The sequence below is a fragment of the Enhydra lutris genome, unplaced genomic scaffold (genome assembly GCF_002288905.1).
Source record: "Enhydra lutris kenyoni isolate GAN:26980312 unplaced genomic scaffold, ASM228890v2 scaffoldscaffold12, whole genome shotgun sequence".
NCBI classification, from domain to species: Eukaryota; Metazoa; Chordata; class Mammalia; order Carnivora; family Mustelidae; genus Enhydra; species Enhydra lutris.
In genome coordinates, this window is record NW_019154096.1 from 26939358 (window position 1) to 26957993 (window position 18636).

The following is an 18636-nucleotide window of genomic DNA, read 5'->3' on the forward strand; positions in this document are numbered from 1 at the left end:
ACTTCATTAGGGTCACAGCTTTATAGTCCACCTTATTTTTGAATAAGAGAAAGCTTAAGTAACATTAGTGTAATAACTCCATAACCATAGTAAAGTTGTAGAGCTCTTGTTGAAGGAAACTGATTTTGATTAAGTATCTGAAAGTTCAAAGAGCCTCAATTTTCTACCATAGCCATGTGACATTAGAGTGCAGGGGGATAAACCTAAGTCCTACACATTAAAAAAAAAAAAAAAAAAAAAAAATCAACATAAATCACCTGTCACTAGAGCATACATTCACATTCAAATACGAAAAATACCACACAGAAAACAGAAACATTTTTAAAAAAAGATTTAAGATCATAAATAGGTCATTGTTGTCACAACACATCTCAGAATTGAGAAAAACAAACATTTTGGCTTTTTAGAAAAGATTTTTTTTATCAATTCCCTCATCATTAAAAGGACTTGTACATTTTAAAATTTCCAGTCTCCTAAGGCACAATATTTTATCAGAATGCCAACATCATCACCCTGCTATAGCAGGAATAAGAGGCAAGGTTTAGCACTAAGAAAAACAGCAAATTTTATGGACAAAATCATCATTTATGAAAAGGGGGGAAACAGGCTAATGATCATTTTAGTTAAGACCCAGTGTTGATATTATACAGGGCTTTGTATTAAAAATTTTTGTTTAAGCAAAGTATTTTAACCCAGACTAAATTCACCACAGAGGAGCTATGAGAAAAGAACGGGACTGGGAAAATATAGTATACTTTCTTTAAGAAGATCTGAAAGGAAGAAAAATCAACTTAGAATAGCATATGGGGCAAACATCAAATGGAACCCAGATTTGAGGACTAGTTTATTCCTAATCTTCAGGCAGATCCAGAGAAATAAGATTAGGTAGACCTAATACCTAGGCACATACTTAATCACATGGCCCATTCTAGCCTATCCCCTGAACACTGAGATGTAGTGAAATACTATAATCAGATGCTTAAACTGTTTTCTTTAGCCAAACAAGAAGTTCTTTAAGATAGAGTTAAAAATTAGGAATTTTTACATTTCTACCTTGTTTTATCCTCTGTGATACCAACTGAACTTTAAAGGTTTATATGTATAATATGGAGATTTAGTGTTACTTTCAAAAGGAAAAAACCCCACAAAGTTAGTGATTGTCCACAGATGAAACATTGGATGAGGTTCATGACTGAAATCAATCATGGAGTGTTAGTCAACTGTAAACTCTGGAAAGTGAAGACTGGGCAATGTGCATATCAGACACATCAGAGTATAACAGGAGAGGAAGGGAAGCCTATTTGTCATTCCAATTCTGATAAGGTGCATGGTCTTCGAAATTCTTGTCCACGTTCATGGAGCCATTTATTGGATACTGTGAGAGAAAAAATATATTAAGATTCTCTATTATCTAATTTAACAAAGTTTCTACATGAGCTATAAGTTCAAGACCAAATAAGATGAAGGCAGATGGTACGTAAGCACTCTTAAAAGCTTCGCTAAATGTTGAAAACTCAATTGATAGTCTATGTATGTGCATCTCCTAAATTTCTGATGTTCAATGAAAGGCTTGAAATGAAACACAATTGGAATTAAGATGTAGGTACAGTCAGAACATGGTTTAACCTGTTTGCAAAATACGATCCCTAACAGAGACTTTTTAAAAATGAATGTAAAACCTCTACTCTAGAGAACAATCCTACAATCAGTCACTACTATTATGTGCTCATTAAGTTTCCTTGATTTCAAGATATACTGCTTTTCAGTGTACCTCAAATGGAATTTTCTACTCCTCCTATATCCGAAAGCCCAATCCATGGCATCAATGTGTATAAATATCTAAACTAGGACCCATAATTACTTTTACCTTTTCTCAACTCCTGTTTCCAATCTTTCAGTCATCAAGCCCTGTCACTTTTTCTTATATACCTCTTCACTCTCTATATCTCTTCAATCTCTTTACTCTCCAACAGTTTTGCTGCTGCAAATGTTCTCCCCTTCACTTGCCTTTCTTCATTCTAGTCCAGTGATTGCCAAACATTACCATCATCAGACGAGATTTTTAAAATCCTAACCATCAGATGTTACTTCTTAGTCCTGCTATGTCTGATATGGTAGCCACCAGACACATTTGGCTACTAAAATACTTGAAATGTGGCTAGTGACACATATTGAAATGGATTTATGGGGTTAAACAGTATGTTTCTATTTTGTTTTCATGTGGCTGGTCATTTGCACTAGCATGACACTAAGTGTCTCCCTAGCTTCACATGAGTCTGGGCCCCCGTTTCTAACAGGCCTGGAAAACATACTGCTCTAGCTTCAAGACCAAATTTTAAAATTAAGCTTTGAAGAAGCCTCCCCAACTATAAGGAGTTACCATCTTGTTTACGTCTCTGTACTAATGTGTACTATACCATATTCTTATTTATCCATTTGCCTGTCTCCATCAGAGACCATTGTAAACTCCTTGAGGGAAAGATACTATCTTATTCAAGTTGCAATACTGTTAAAATCTGTCATAAGAATTCTGAGCTGTTAAAAGCAAACTTATATTATGATCAGAAACTGGCGTGGCTGAATCACTTTCAATGTTAGGAGAAATCACAAGAGAATACAGGAAATATTTACCCCATTTGTTTCCAACAAGCACTGGACAGGCCGCATGCCGTGTACTGTAATCTCCTTCTCCACTGGCAAAGAGATTGTACCAGAAAACAGCAGTTCCCTATGGAGAATAATAAAAAATTATCTCTAAATAAGATAGTAGGTTATCACTTTTTGCAGGAATTAAATTTTCCTCTGTTCCTGTGAGCAAGTACTCATCTATGGCAGCATTATATCTTCTCTAATAAAATTCTAAAATATGACAATCATTTACAAAATTCTGGTGATCATATGGAAATGTTAATATCACAAAGTTGCTTAACAAATCTTACAGTAGCAAGATGGAGGGATAAATATCATATGGAACCCATTTTAGAAATGAAAACTTTTAAGTACTAATCCTTGGTTGTTCATTACTTCTAGGTAATCATGGTAAACTGTGCCACAAAAATATTCAAAATTTTACTTGGTATACCTAGTAAGTAAATCTTACCTAGTAAGGCTTACATTATCTCTACCTTTAAAAATGTAATTCATTAATTAAACCATGAAATTGAGGTGCATCTCTTCCTCAGGGAAAAAAATAAAGAGACCCACAAAATTAAAATAAACGAATCAAGTTTACCTTTTTGGGCCAAACACTAGCTCCTACTTCAGGAAAAACAGTGGCTCCTCCTGCTGAAACATCACTCATCTGTAAGAGAATTCCAGAGAAGTATTATCAGAAGCACTGGTACAATAAAGCTAAATATGCCACTGTGAGGAAGCAGGAGACCACAGGGAACAGGAGAACATCTGGACTTCTACCTAACATAGGAAAGTTTGTGCATGCTACTTAGTTTTTAAACAAAATAAGATACAGTTTAGGTTTACATACTTAAGTAAAAAAATAAATGAGAGAGCCAGGAAGGGAGATAAGGATATCTTTTATATCTTATAGCCAGAGGTAAAAAGACATTATTTAAAACCAATAAATCAAGTAACACAGGGGTATAATTAGGCATTTATAGCACTGAAGTATAACCTCCCTGGGGGCAGGACTTTTCATTTGTTCATTGCTGAGCTTCAGTATCTAGAGTAATAATAGTAGGTGCTCCTACTAGGTATTTATCCAAAGTATAAGAAGACACTAATTCAAAAGGATATATGCACCCCTGTGTTAACTGCAGCATTATTTACAATGGCTAAATTATGGAAGCAGCCCCAGTATCCACTGAAAGATGAATGGATAAAGAAGATGTTGTGTCTGTGTGTATACACACACACACACAATGGAATATTATTCAGCCATAAAAAATAAAATCTTGCCATTTGCAATGACTTAGAGCTCAAGAGTATTATGCTAAGCGAAGTAAGTTAGACAAATACCAAATGATTTCACTCACATGTGGACTCCAAGGGGAAAAAAAAGGACAGAAACCAAGAAACACACTCTTAACTATAGAGAACAAACTGGTGGTTACCAGAGGGAAGGTTGGGGGCGGATGGTTTAAAGAGGTGATGGGGATTAAGGAATGCACTTGTGATTAGCACCAGGTAATGTAAGGAAGTGTTGAATCACTCAACTGAATACCTGAAGCTATATCACATTGTATGTCAACTATACTGGAATTAAAATCTTAAAAATTTTTCAAATGTAACCTAGAATAAAAACACAAATCGGGGAGCCTGGGTGGCTCAGTGGGTTAAAGCCTCTGCCTTCAGCTCAGGTCATGATCCCAGGGTCCTGGGATCGAGCCCCACATCGGGCTCTCTGCTTGGTGGGGAGCCTGCTTCCCCCCGCCCCTGCCTGACTCTCTGCCTACTTGTGATCTCTCTGTCGAATAAATAAATTAAAAAAAAACAAAAAACAAAAAACAAATCTTCCAAATGGAGGAACCACATGGACAAAATGAGACAATGGAACCACAGATCATAAAGACTGAATCACAAAGCAAAACCCAAGTATGCTACATCCAAGAGTCACATCTAAAACAAGGGACTTAGAGGGGCGTCTGGGTGGCTCAGTGGGTTAAAGCCTCTGCCTTTGGCTCAGGTCATGATCCCAGAGTCCTGGCATCGAGCCCCACATCGGGCTCTTTGCTCAGCAGTAAGCCTGCTTCCTCCTCCTCTCTCTCTCTGCCTGCTTGTGATCTCTGTCAAATAAATAAATAAAATCTTTAAAAAAATAAAAAATAAAAGAATTAAACAAGGAACTTAGAAACACTGAAAAAGATTTGCCCAGCAAATGTTACAGCAAAGAAAACAGAGTTTTATCTCAATATGATGCACAGTTTAAATCAAAATAAAAGCATTAAGTAAGATAAATAAGGATATTTTACTATGATAAATACATCATCAGTAGTAGTAAGTGATGAAACACCTGAGAAATGAAAAAATTATGCTAAATGGCCTTTTTTTTTTTTTTTTTTAAAGGACAATCCAGGGGAGGGGTGGTTTGAGTCAGGGGGGCAGAGGAAGCGCTGGAGAGGGTACATCTGGGCTCTCTCGGTTAGCTAGGTCCAAAGAAGACGAAGAAGCCGAGAGGATTTGCAGCTGCAGGTTCTCAAGTGGGGCATGAGTAGGCCTGGCCCAGCTACTAAAGGTGGGAGACAGGGGAATGGAAAGGCGTGGGGTAGGAGCAGGAAGGTGGGGGTTGGGAGCGCTGGAGTCGCGAGGGGGTCTGGGGAGCTCTCTCCCGGCAGAAGACGTACTCCGTGTAGCTGGTCCAGCTGGTCTGGGAATAGTAAAACAATTGGGGGGGGGTGAATCACTAACCTAATCAAATGCTATATAATTAAAGGAGAACATAATCGGTAATTAACATAAAATCTAACGGTAAAATCTAGCACTTATGGATATTGGACCAAATAATATAGTATCAATATTCATAAAAGCAAAAAAATGTTTAATGTCTCTCAAACACCAGAAAAGATGATCACCCTCTCTAATAAGAGAAATGCAAATTAAAGCACAAGAACTGTCAGTCTAATAAGTGAAAGATGTACAGATCAAAGTCTGACAAACATCAACATATAAAGGTGGGATATAAATTGGTACAATTATGGAGAACTCATCTCTAGAAAGTATATAAGATTTCACTGCATGAATTTTGTACAATGTATCAGCTTCTCCCCTGGCTCTCCCTTTGTGATAACTTAGTTATATTACAGTACTTACATCCTTTTTTTAATGGTATCTTAAATCTTTTTGGAAACAGATGAAGTTGTAAGAGGGAGGGTGGAAGAATAATGTAGGAAAGTGATAAGGTAGGTTGAATAGAGGGAATGAAGAATGGAGGAAATAGGGTAAAAGACACACGGGGAAGGTGGCAGGGAGCAATGAAGAGAGAAAGTGAGACTAAGCAAAGACACACCGATTTTAGTCGGGAGTGAGATAAAACAGCAAAAACAGATGCCATTTTCATATCATTCAGATGGAGACAGGGATGAAAGTGCAATGAAATAAAGTCTAGATATAAAATACAACTTTTTAAGTTAACAAAGGTTACATCAACATAGGAGATTATATTTTCCAAATATTATACCAATAGGTCCTGTCTTACATGTTCTTTTTACGTGACACTGATATTCTTACCAAGTGGTAGGGACTATGTCCTTGTCCCCTGAACCTTGTAATTGCTTTGATTAATAAAATGCAGGAGAAGTAATATTATTTGACTCCTGAGGGTAGGTAATGAAAATGCAATGCATTTCAGCCTTGCTTTTTGTGGAGATATGCGCTCTTGTAATCCAGCCACCATGCTGGAAGAAGCCCAGACCGCATGCAGGAATTCTGGACAAAGCCAGTCTCAACCCCAGCCTTCAAAATGACCCTGTGCCAGTCATCCTGACTGCAAATGCACGGGAGATCCAGAGCAACGACCAGGAGTGATGCCTGCTCAACCACACAACCAGGAGACAGAAAAAGTTATTTTAATCCATTTAGTTTTGTGGTGATTGTTATGAAGCAGTAGAGAACTGGAGCAAATATTATGACCAAAGTTAACATTATTCATATACCTAAACATATGGAAAAAATTTAAAAATATTGTAAGTTTTTAAACTTTAATAAACAATGTGAAAATGGTTACTCTTGGGGAGCCTGGGTGGCTCAGCGGGTTAAGCCTCTGCCTTCAGCTCAGGTCATGATCCCAGAGTCCTGGGATCAAGTCCCACATCGGGCTCTCTGCTCAACAGGGAGCCTGCTTCCCCTCCCCTCTCTATCTCTCTGCCTACTTGTGATCTCTCTCTGTCAAATAAATAAATAAATAAATAAAATCTTTAAAAAAAAACCCATGCATCTATTAAAAAAAAAAAAAATATGGTTACTCTTAATGGGGCTTCCAGGGTGCTAGAATGTGCTCTTCACCTGGCTGCTGCTTACATCAAATGTGTTCACTTTGTGAAAATTTATCGTTATAGTACTTATGATTTGTAAACTTTTTCTGACATATAGCAACAAAAAATTCAAAGAGTTTAAAATGTATATGAGTATATACAGAGATGCCTATATACACATATTAACAGTCCATACTTCAAAATATCAACAATGATTGTTTCCAAGTAGAGAGACTGTTAGTAATTTTAGCATTCTTATTCAGGCTTTAATATTACAATTTGAAGAAGTTATAAATGCAAAAAACCCCTCCTGTTACTCAGTTGTAAAAACTCTAAATCAGAACATCAAATAAGGGCTAAGGAAAACAAACACCTGAACACATCAAAATAAATGTCATGTGGGCGCCTGGGTGGCTCAGCGGGTTAAAGCCTCTGCCTTCAGCTCAGGTCGTGATCCCAGGGTCCTGGATGGAGTCCTGCATCGGGCTCTCTGCTCAGCAGGGAGCCTGCTTCCTCCTCTCTCTCTGCCTGCCTCTCTGCCTACTTGTGATCTCTGTCAAATAAACAAATCTTTAAAAAAAAAATGTCATGTAATAAAATCCCATCTTAAAATAAAAATTTCAGCTGTAACTTACATAAAACAGCCATGTAGCAATTCTGTTTCCTGTCCCCAGTTCTTTGAAAGCATCTGGTTCATCTTTCTGTGAATAAAACACAATGAATTCAATAGTATAAAATTCAGTAATGCAAATTTTCTAGTGGCAACTAAACACCAGTAATATGCTAAAGGATATGCCAAAAACCCCAAGACTCATTTATAAAGTCTAGTGCACGATATATAGCAGGCACTCAAATACTGGTTGATGCCAATTCAGCATGAACAGTGAATACTTTTGATAAGAGCACTATAGGGAAAAAAGCCAGATTTATTAGTAGATACTGGTTTTCGTTATTTAGGCTATCTACAGATCATTAATAAAATTCATGCCTATAGTTTTGCTTCCAAAAAACAAACCCAAAAAACAAGACATGAGGGCCTTTTAGCCACATTCATGAACTCTACTCTCTGTGGGTAAAAAATTTACCTTAAGATTTACTTTGAACTCATGAGCCATTCAAATGTTTACTGCTACTATGCTTTCATTCTTTCGGACAGTCAGCACTTTAATCTGGCTGGAGAATTCACATCTGGGCTATTAAAATATAAATTAGGGGCACCTGAGTCACTCAGTCGGTTGAGCATCTGCCTTTGGCTCAGGCAGGTCATAATCTCAGGGTCCTGGGATAGAGCCCCGCTTCAGGCTCCCTGCTCAGCAAGGAGTCTGCTTCTCCCTCTCTGCCCCTACCCCCTGCTCTTTCTCGGTCTCAAATTAAAAAAAAAAAAAAAAAAAATCTAAATTAAAATACAATAGTCTCTTGGCAGTTCTCCCAGAAAAATGAAAATAGATTTTTCAAATTTACACACATCTTTATTTGTGATAGCTCCAAATAGGACTGTGATAGCCCCAAAATGTCCTTCAAAGGATGAGTGACTAAGCAAACTGAAATGTGTCCATACCATGAAACAGTACTCAGCAATAAAAAGAGCACACTATTATTAAATTTGGTAAGAACACGAACCTCAAAGGAATTATGCTGAGTGAAATGAGAAGATCTCAAAATGATACACACTACGTATTACCTTTATCTAACATTTGTGAAATACAATTATGGAGAAGAACAAGTTGGATTAGTGGTTACCAGCAGTTAGGCACGGGAAGCAGAAGGGTATGTGCATCTCCAGAGCAGTAAGTACCATACGGGAGTCTGGCAGTGATGGTGCAGTTATGCACCTTGATTGTGGTGGCAGTTTCACAAGCTACACATATAGTAAAACTGTACACACACACACATGCAAATTAGTGTAAATATAACTAGTGAAATATGAATAAGCTTGGTGGCTTGTGCCAATGCCTATTTCTTGGTTTTGATAATGTGCTACAGTAATGGAAGATGCTAACAGTGGGGGAGGCTGAGGGAAGGGTTCAAGAGATCTCCCTGTGTATTTCTTTTACTACTTCCTAAGAATCTGTAACGATTTCAAAATAAAAAACTAAGAAAAAATTTAGTTGCAATAATGTCAGGGCTTGAATTTTATACTCTTTCCCATCATCCAAGACTCTCAGACATTTTTCAATAATTGAAAATAGAAGGGAAAGAAACTAAAAATATATTCTTTACTGGCCAAATAGAAGAATCTAGGATTCTGGGACTGAAGCTGGCCAAGGGCTACAACACAATAAAGGCTGTTGTCTTGCAAAAGAATATATCCTTATTTTAAAATGGTTAAAGTTCAAGATGTTTATTAAAATACCTGAGACAGTTCTTAGAATTCATTTAATTTTTAAAAAATATTTCTCTGCTTTTTTTTTTTTTTTTTTTTTTTTAAAGATTTGTTTAACACAGAGAAAGCATGTGCACCATCAAGGGAGCTGCAGAGGGAGAGGGAGAAGCAGGCTCCCCACCAAGCAGGGAGCCTGACATGGGACTCGATCCCAGGACCCCAGGATCATTACCTAAGCTAGAGGCAGATGCTTAATGGACTAAGCCACCCACATGCCCCTAGAATTCATGTAATTATGATAAAGCTTAATTAAGATTTGGTTATATATATATATATGTACATATATATATATATATAAAATGTATAGCTTAATGTGAAAAAAGAAAAGTTACATCTTTTTAGCAAACTGCTTCAGTATTATTTATTCTCCAGTGTTTCTCTACATCTATTTTGTATTTTTTAATTTTCCTGGCTCAGCGTATTCTTATAATTTCTTCAGATTCATCACTAATCTGCTGATTTACTTCAACAGTCTCTAACCTGTTTTAATTAATCCAAACTTTAAGTTTCAACACTTTTTTCTCCCTATAGCTTCTATTTGTTTTTCAAATATGTTAAATCATTTTGAAGGTTTAATATTTATCCTTCTATTTTTAAGAATGTTATACAGTTATTTTATATGCTGTACTTGATAACTGAAGTACCTAATATCCTGGGGGCATCTAAATCTGTTGGGTACTTTAGTCTCACCAGTGGTGTCTTATTACCAGTGATTTCTTTTTTAATATTAGAGTTCATATTTGGTTGACCTTAATCTTTAAAATTCCTGAGGTGGGGGCGCCTGGGTGGCTCAGTGGGTTAAGCCGCTGCCTTTGGCTCAGGTCATGATCTCAGGGTCCTGGGATCAAGTCCCGCATCGGGCTCTCTGCTCAGCAGGGAGCCTGCCTCCCTCTCTCTTTTTCTGCCTGCCTCTTCGTCTACTTGTGACCTCTCTCTGTCAAATAAATAAATAAAATCTTTAAAAAAAAATAAAATAAATTCCCGAGGTGTTATAATGAGGATGCCTGTTTTCAGGGAGGAGTACCAAGGAGTACTACCTAACTGAACAAATTTCCTCTTCCAGGGTAGTGAAAATTCAAATCCAAGGTTCATGTGGGAGCACGCCTATGCTTTTAAACTCCCAGAAAAGGCTCTCATACACATTGCATTCCCCCACCCCACCCCCAGCCCCAACCCGGGTGATGACAGGCAACTCTCCTTAAGGCTCATAACTCAAAGCAGATTATTTTCAAGGCTATTCTTTCTCTGAGAATATAATCCTTTTGGAGATTCGGGTTTTATGCATGGGTCTCTCAGGTTCAGTAGCTTACACAGTGGTAGGTCCTCTCACAGAGCTGTTAGTCTCCAAAGCTCTCAACTCTTGGAGGCACATGCCTTCAGCTTCAGCTTTTTTGCCACCCCCTTTAACTCTAATTTTAGTTTCTAGGTTTTCTTTGTTCATTTTGCCTTTGGGAATTTCCTTTCTTCCAGGCTCAGCAATGCATTTAAAAGTGTTTTTTGTTTTGTTTTTTTTTTTACTGTGTATCTAAGGGTTTTTTACTGCTAAAAAGGTTTTATAGGGTCTCTATTCCACCATACTTCCACAAATTGCAAACAGACTAAGTTTTTAATACTAAAGGAACAGAATTAACATGTCATGCCTGAGCTTCAGTAGAACACCTACGTTCATTTTTTTTTTTTTAACTTACCCGTGCAAAATCAAAATGGGGTTCATACTGTCCTCCAACTCCATAATTTGCTACCTGAAGGAGAGGAACAAAGTACGCATTAAAAAGAATCAAGACTACTATTCAAAAAATTAGTAAGTCCTGGGGCGCCTGGGTGGCTCAGTGGGTTAAGCCTCTGCCTTCGGCTCGGGTCATGATCTCAGGGTCCTGGGATCGAGCCCCACATCGGGCTCTCTGCTCAGTGGAGCGCCTGCTTCCCCCTCTCTCTCCGCCTGCCTCTCTGCCTCCTTGTGATCTCTGTCTGTCAAATAAATAAATAAAATCTTAAAAAAAAAAAAAATTAGTAAGTCCTATTTTGGTGTCTTATATGTCATGATTACGTACTCCTAGAGAAATGAGAAGCAAAGCAGTTTAAATCAATGAGAATTCTTAAGGAACCAGGATAAAAATCTAGGATAGCTACTACATAGTTATTTTAGAACCTTAGTTAATATGCTTTTCTTTAGTAGATGTTTGGGGTACATGTTTTCCTCTAATACATAAACTAAAACGAGTTAGAATTTTAAAATTAAAATGTTTAGAATTAAAATTTTCTAGGATAGAGTTTGGAGGGTTCTATTATTAATTTTTACTAAACACTTTCCTTTGGAGTTTAAATCAAGACTCATATTTTCCAAAGCCCAAAATGCTGGGAAACTCCCAATCTATTTTAATAAAATTTCCTCCTACATATTTTTTTTTTTATCCTAAGGTAAAAGAGGGAGGAAGTTAACACGAAACTTAATTATTCCTGCTGGAGGGTGCTAACAATTTCAGTTGGTAATGACAATCCCATGTGAAGCAGCAAAAGAAAGTAAGAAAAGTATCTGGTCTGAGTGTAAGTTCTAGCTTTCTTAGTTATAATATATGTAACTTTCAATACAATCTCAGTTTTCTTATTTGTAAACTAAGGAGAAGGATACCCTCCTTAACTCCTTCCTTGCATCCCAATGTGACAACATGAAAGGAGAATGGGATTTAAACAGCACTGCTGATGAAATGAAAGGAGAATATATTTAAAAGAGTGTTTGCCCACAGCAAAGTCCAAGTCCTGTGTAAATTATTACTCTGGATATTTGATTCCTTATGGTGTAGATATGTTGGGTTGGATCTGCCTACTAAGCCTACTAAGTAAAACTGTTATCAAGTAGCTTGAAAAATTCTGTGAAGGTTAAGCAAATAAGAATAAACATAGATCAGGGAAGAAAAAGATGTATACAAGAGTTTTTAATAATATAATGAATAACAAGGAAGCTGTAGATTACCAATGAATAAATGGCAACTTAAGCAAATTTAAGTATAGACAACCCTTCTTTGCACAGTTCCAAAATGCATATTTAGCTAATCATTAACACCAGACCCCTAAAAACAGTTTAAATTTCAGTTTTACCACAGCATATTAACTGTAACTGCATAAAGTACTAATGTTGCTGCTAGCGCTTTAGACCAGAAATTACTATGTAAATAACAGCAGCACATCATGATCAATTACCAATCCTATCACTTCTATCAAAGTCTATCAGTGACTGGTCACTGCATATCTGTTATTCAGTTCACACACAGGCAGCAAAATATGTAATTGTGTTTCCTCACCATGTAAGATTTTACAAAAATGGATAGCTGGAAGAGGGAACTGGCTAACAAAAGTTAACATACAGCACAGATATGGAAAGTTAATGATGCTGTAAGTAAAATTCAAATCAAACCTAAATGGGGACACAGGAAAAAGAACTGACAAGGGGGAATGCTTCCATTTGTGCTATTCAAGAAACTCTAGATATGCAGCCAGAGGAACTTGGTGAAGGCAAACTTACTAACATATGGAAAGTGATTGTGATGGACAGGAGAAAGATGTCTTGGAGGAAGTAATATTGGAAAGAAATCTTCACAATAAAAAACAAAAAAACCCTCATGGATACTTTATATTAAAAGCACAAAGGATAAAATGTTGAAAACCCAAACTTATAAGTATGACAATTTGCAAACGCAGAGAAAACATGCTTACTCTATATCATTTCACAATGAGAAGGAAAGGAATGTTTAAACTATTCTCGGTAAGTGCAAAGAAATAAAGCACTTTAATTCTTAATACTCATATAAATTACTAAGACAATTCAGTAGGGAAGAATCATTTTGTAAACACATGATGCTGGAACAATTGGATATTCACATTAAAATAATGAAATTAGACCTCCACCTCATACCATATTCAAAATTTACTCAAAATGGATCAAGATCTGAAAGTATGGATAAAACTGTTAGGAAAAAACAGGTGTAAATCTTTGTGACCTTGCATTAGGCAATGGTTTCTTAGACATCTAAAGCACAAGCAATCAGGGACTAAGATAGTAGAGTAGGAGAATCCTAGGCTCACTTTGTTCCATGGATAATACCAAAATCAGCGTAAATTATCCAAAAAACGACCTGAATACTGACAGAACAGACTCTCTGCAGCTAAATGTGAGAGGCCACAACAAAGAGGGCAGAAGGGCTGAGACATGGCTGTGAGCCAAACAGACTGTGAGGCTGCCTACGGGAAGGAGGGACACAATGGAGTGGAGAGGGAAGAGGAACAGACCTCTGACCCAGGCATGGGGGACATGCACGGTTATATGCATATGATGAATTCCTATAACATCTGGCTTTGCAAATCAGAGAGGCCTGACTTCTCAAGTTCTTACAATCAATGGGGCTTAACACTTGGAACTTTAAAAATCACCAAGCTCAGCTCTTGGGAGCTGGAGGGCTAGAAGAAACGGGAGTCCCTGCCCTTAAATAGACAATGCAACATAGAGTCCAGATGAGATACAGCATAGAAGAGGCAGTCTGAAAAATGCCTGAGGTATATAGGAAGGAGATTTATTTACTAATCTCAGAGCATGTGCTGGAGGAACAGGGGTTTTGGGGACACTTCTGTAAGAATAAAAGAGCTAGAAGGTGCCATTTCCCTCCCTCATTCCCCCAGCCTAGATACACAGATACCTGTGGGAACCAGGGCAGCAGAACACTCTTCCTGCTAAGAGTGAGAGCCCTGCCTCACCATTCTTCTGCAGACACGTCCCCTCCGTCCCAGGCAGCTTCAGATCCCCTCACACAGCAGACCTGCATGAACCATACCAACAACACACCTCCTCATTCCCTGAGCTCTTTGATGGACCCACCCCTCCATTCTGGACTGGGCAGGAGTTTTCCCAGGGGGTGTAAGCCCTCTCCCGCAGCAAACCAGGGCAGATCTTGCTAGTGCCACGAGCCCCTACTCTCTCCAATACACTCTAAGCCAGAGTCCATCCAAAGCAGTGCCACAAGCCTAGCAGTGTGCAAGTAGCCCTGACTGGGGCCTCCACCACTCCAAAGTGATTCCTGCCCTGGGGAGAGGTGAAGATAAATACACACCCCTCAGACTGTGGCCCAGCAGGGGGCTGGTCTGACTGCAGACCCTGCCCCCCGAAAAAAGCTTCTCGGGGCACAACACAGGAAAAGCACCCTGCAGTCTGGTGCTACCACATCTTTGGCAAATGTCTGCTCTGACTCAGCTTAAGGCCAGAGCAGCCCCAGAATGGCCCACTAACAACACAGGCTTTCGTCCCTGTGACGAAGGACCCCAACAAAGAGACAGAAAACATAAAAAAGAACCAATCAGAGATGAACAACTCAATAACTGAAATTAAAAATACACTAGAGGGAATAAACAGTAGAACAGAGGAAGTAGAAGAACAAATCAGTGACCTGGAGGACAGAATAGTGGAAAAAAACCAAGAACAGGAAAGAGAAAAAAAAGATAATCAATTAAAATAGACTAAGAGAACTCAGTGACACAATGAAACGTAGTAATATTTGCATTATACAGATTCTAGAAGTAAAAGAGAAAGAAAAGGAAGCAGGAAATTTATTTCAAGAATAATAGTTGAAAAGTTCCCAAATCCGGGGAAGGAAACAGAAATCCTGCTCCTGGAGGGACAGAGAACCCTCAACAAAATCAACATGAAGGTCCACACCAAGACACATAGTAATTAAAATGGCAGAAAGTGGTGACAGTGAATTTTAAAAGCAGCAAGAGAAAACAGTTACATAAAAAGAGAAACCACATAAGGCTACCAGCAGATTTTTCAACAGAAAACTCTGTAGGCCAGAAAGGAGTGCCAGGATATATTCAAAGTGCTGAAAGAAGAAGAAGAAAAACCCTGCAGCCAAGAATTCTCTATCCAGGGCGCCTGGGTGGCTCAGTGGGTTAAGCCGCTGCCTTCGGCTCAGGTCATGATCTCGGGGTCCTGGGATCGAGTCCCGCGTCGGGCTCTCTGCTCAGCAGGGAGCCTGCTTCCCTTCCTCTCTCTCTGCCTGCCTCTCTGCCTACTTGTGATCTGTCTGTCAAATAAATAAATAAAATCTTTAAAAAAAAAAAAAAAAAAAAAAAAGAATTCTCTATCCAGCAAGGCTATCATTCAGAATAAAAGGAGAGATAGCTTTCAGAAAAACAGCAATTAAAGAAATTCATGATCACTAAACCAGCCCTATAAGGAATGTTAAAGGGTGACTCTGAATGGAAAGGAAAGACCATAAGCAGAGTAAGAAGAGTAGGAAGAACAAAAGCAATAAAATTAAGCCTATCTATAAAAATCAATCAAGGGTTTCAGAAAATAAAAGGATATACAATATGACACCATATACCTAAAATGTGGTGGGGGTAGAGGAGTAAAAACTTAAGTGATCTACTTAATAAAGATGGCCATATGCATATGATGTTTTATATATAAACCTCATGGTAGCTACAAATTGAAAACTGGTAATAGATATGCAAAAATATAAAGAGAAAGGAATTCAAGTGTATCACTAAAGAAAGCCACCAAAGCATGATAGAAGAGAAAAAAAGAAATACAAAAGAAACCATAAAACAAGTAACAAAATGGCAATAAGTACATACCCGTCAATAATTATTTTGAATGTAAATGGACTAAGAACTCTAATCAAAAAACAGGGTGACAAAATGGACTAAAAAAACAAGACACAACTATATGCTGCCTATGAGACTCACTTCAGACCTAAAGACACATGCAGATTGAAAGTGAAGGGATGGAAAAGAATTTATCATGCAAGTGGAAATGTAAAGAAAGCCAGGATTGTAATACTTATATTGGACAAAGCAGACTTTAAAACAAAGACTGTAACAAAAGACAAGGACACTTCATAAAGGGGACAATCCAATCAGAAGATATAACAATTATAAATATTTATGCACCCAACATGGGAGCACCCAAATACATAAGACAGCTAATAACAAACATAAGGGGGCGGGCACCACGTGCCTCAGTGGGTTAAGCATCTGCCCTCAGCTCAGGGCATGATTTTAGAGTCCAGGGATGGACCCCCGTGCTGCGATCTCTGCTCAGCAGGTAGTCTGCTTCTCCCTCTGCCTCTCCCCCTTATTCCTGCTCTCTTGTCACTCACACTCACACTTTCTCTCAGATAAGTAAAATCTTAAAAACACACACAAAGGAAATAATAATACAATAATACTAGGGGACTTTAACACTCACATAAATGGACAGATCATTCAAGCAAAAAAAACAATCAGTAAGAAAAGAGTGGCTTTGGATGACATACTAGACCAGATGGATCTAATAGATATACTCAGAACATTCCATCTTAGAACACACATTCAAGTGCACATGGAGAAACAGAATATACACTCAAGTTCACGTGAACCATTCTCCAGAATAGATCACACATTAGGTCACAAAACAAGTCTCAACAAATTAAAAAGATTAAAGTCATACCAAATAACTTTTTTGACCACAATGCAGTAAAACTAGAAAGCAGCCACAAGAAAAAATTTGGAAAGAACACAAATACATGGAGGTTAAATAACATGCTACTAAGCAATGAATGGGTCAACAAGAAATCAATATAAAAAATACATGGAAACAAATGAAAATGGTTCAAAATCTCTGGGATGCAGCAAAAGCTGTCCTAGGAAGGAAGTTTACAGTAAGACCTACCTCAAAAACAAGAAAAATCTCACATACACAACCTAACCTTATACCTAAAAGAGCTAGAAGAACAACAAACAAAACCCCAAACCAGTAGGAAAAAGAAAATAATAACGATTAGAGCAGAAATAAATGAAACAGAAACTATGAAAACAGGAGCTGATTCTTTGAAAAGAGCAACAAAATTGATAAGCCTCTAGCCAGACTCATCCCCCCCCCAAAAAAAAGACTCAAATTAACAGAAATGAAAGAGGAGAAATAACAACTGACACCACAGAAATACAAAGAACTGTAAGACAATATTATGAAAAATTATATCCCAACAAACTGAACAACCTAGAAGAAATGGGTAGGTTCCTAGAAACTATTAATCTCCTAAAACCAAATCAGGAAAAAAACATAAAATAGAGCCTGATTTGGCAATGAAACTGAATCAGTAATCGAAAACTTGCAACAAACAATTGTCCAAGAGCAGAGGCTTTATTAACCCACTAAGCCACCCAAGTGCCCCTCCATTCTTATTACTTTTATTCAACATGGTACTGGGAGCTGTACCCATACCAATTAAACAAGAAAAAGAAATAGAAGGCATTCAAATTGGTAAGGAAGAAGTTAAACTTTCATTATTTGCAGATGATATGATACTATATATAGAAAACCCTAAGGACTCAACCAAAGAAACTACTTGAACTGATAATTCAGTAAGGTCACAAGATACAAAATCAATATACAGAAATCCATTTGCATTTCTATACATTGATAATGAAGTAGCAGAAAGACATGAGGAAAACAGTCCTATTTACAATTTAACTAAAAATAATAGCTAGGAATAAACCCAACCAAGGAGCTCAAAGACTTGTACTCAGAAAACTACTTCAAAGAAACTGAAGATGACTTATTATAAAACACTGATGAAAGAAACTGAAATGGAAAGCTATTCTATGCCCATGAACTGGAAGAACAAATACTATTAAAACGTACATTTTACATTTTACATTTACGTAGCAATCGACAGAATTAATGTGATTCTTATCAAAATACCAACAGCATTTTTTACAGAACTAGAACAAAGAATACAAAAATTTGTATGGAATCACTAAAGACCTCCAATAGCCAAAACAATCTTTTTTTTTCTTTAAGATTTTATTTATTTGGAGAGAGGGAGAGAGGGAGAGAGCACAAGCAGTGGGGAGGGGCAGAGGGAGAGGGAGAAGCAGAGCCCCTGCCGAGCAGGGAGCCAGACTTGGAGCTTGTTCCCAAGACTCTGGGATCATGGCCTGAGCCAAAGGAAGACACTTAACTGAGCCACGCAGGTGCCTCCTAGCCAAAGCAATCGTGAAAAAGAATAACAAAATGGGAGGTATCATAATCCCAGATACCAAGATATACTACAAAGCTGTAGTAATCAAAACAGTATGGTATTGGCACAAAAACAGACACACAGATCAAGAGAATAGAATAGAAAATAAACCGATTATATGGCTAATAAATCTTTGACAAAGGAGGCAAGAATATGCAATGGGAAATACAGTCTCTTTAACAAATGGCATTCGAGGGGGGCCTGGGTGGCTCAGTGGGTTAAAGCCTTTGCCTTCGGCTCAGGTCATGGGATCGAGCCCCGCATCCGGTTCTCTGCT

At 37.8% G+C, this 18636-nt stretch overlaps 1 protein-coding gene across 3 annotated transcripts in view; it reads right to left on the reverse strand.

Annotated features, from left to right (window-relative positions):
• Window positions 1-288: 288 nt before the first annotated feature.
• LOC111145255 (prolyl 4-hydroxylase subunit alpha 1) overlaps window positions 289-18636 on the reverse strand; it is a 79088-nt gene continuing 60740 nt past the window's right edge. For all 3 annotated transcript variants that reach the window (XM_022500049.1, XM_022500051.1, XM_022500050.1), the window contains 5 exons: window positions 10998-11051; window positions 7562-7627; window positions 3233-3301; window positions 2632-2728; window positions 289-1375 (listed from right to left, as the gene is read on the reverse strand). In XM_022500049.1, coding sequence (XP_022355757.1) covers window positions 1305-1375; window positions 2632-2728; window positions 3233-3301; window positions 7562-7627; window positions 10998-11051 — 357 coding nt within the window. In that variant the 3' untranslated portion in view covers window positions 289-1304. The remainder of the gene's footprint in view (window positions 1376-2631; window positions 2729-3232; window positions 3302-7561; window positions 7628-10997; window positions 11052-18636) is intronic.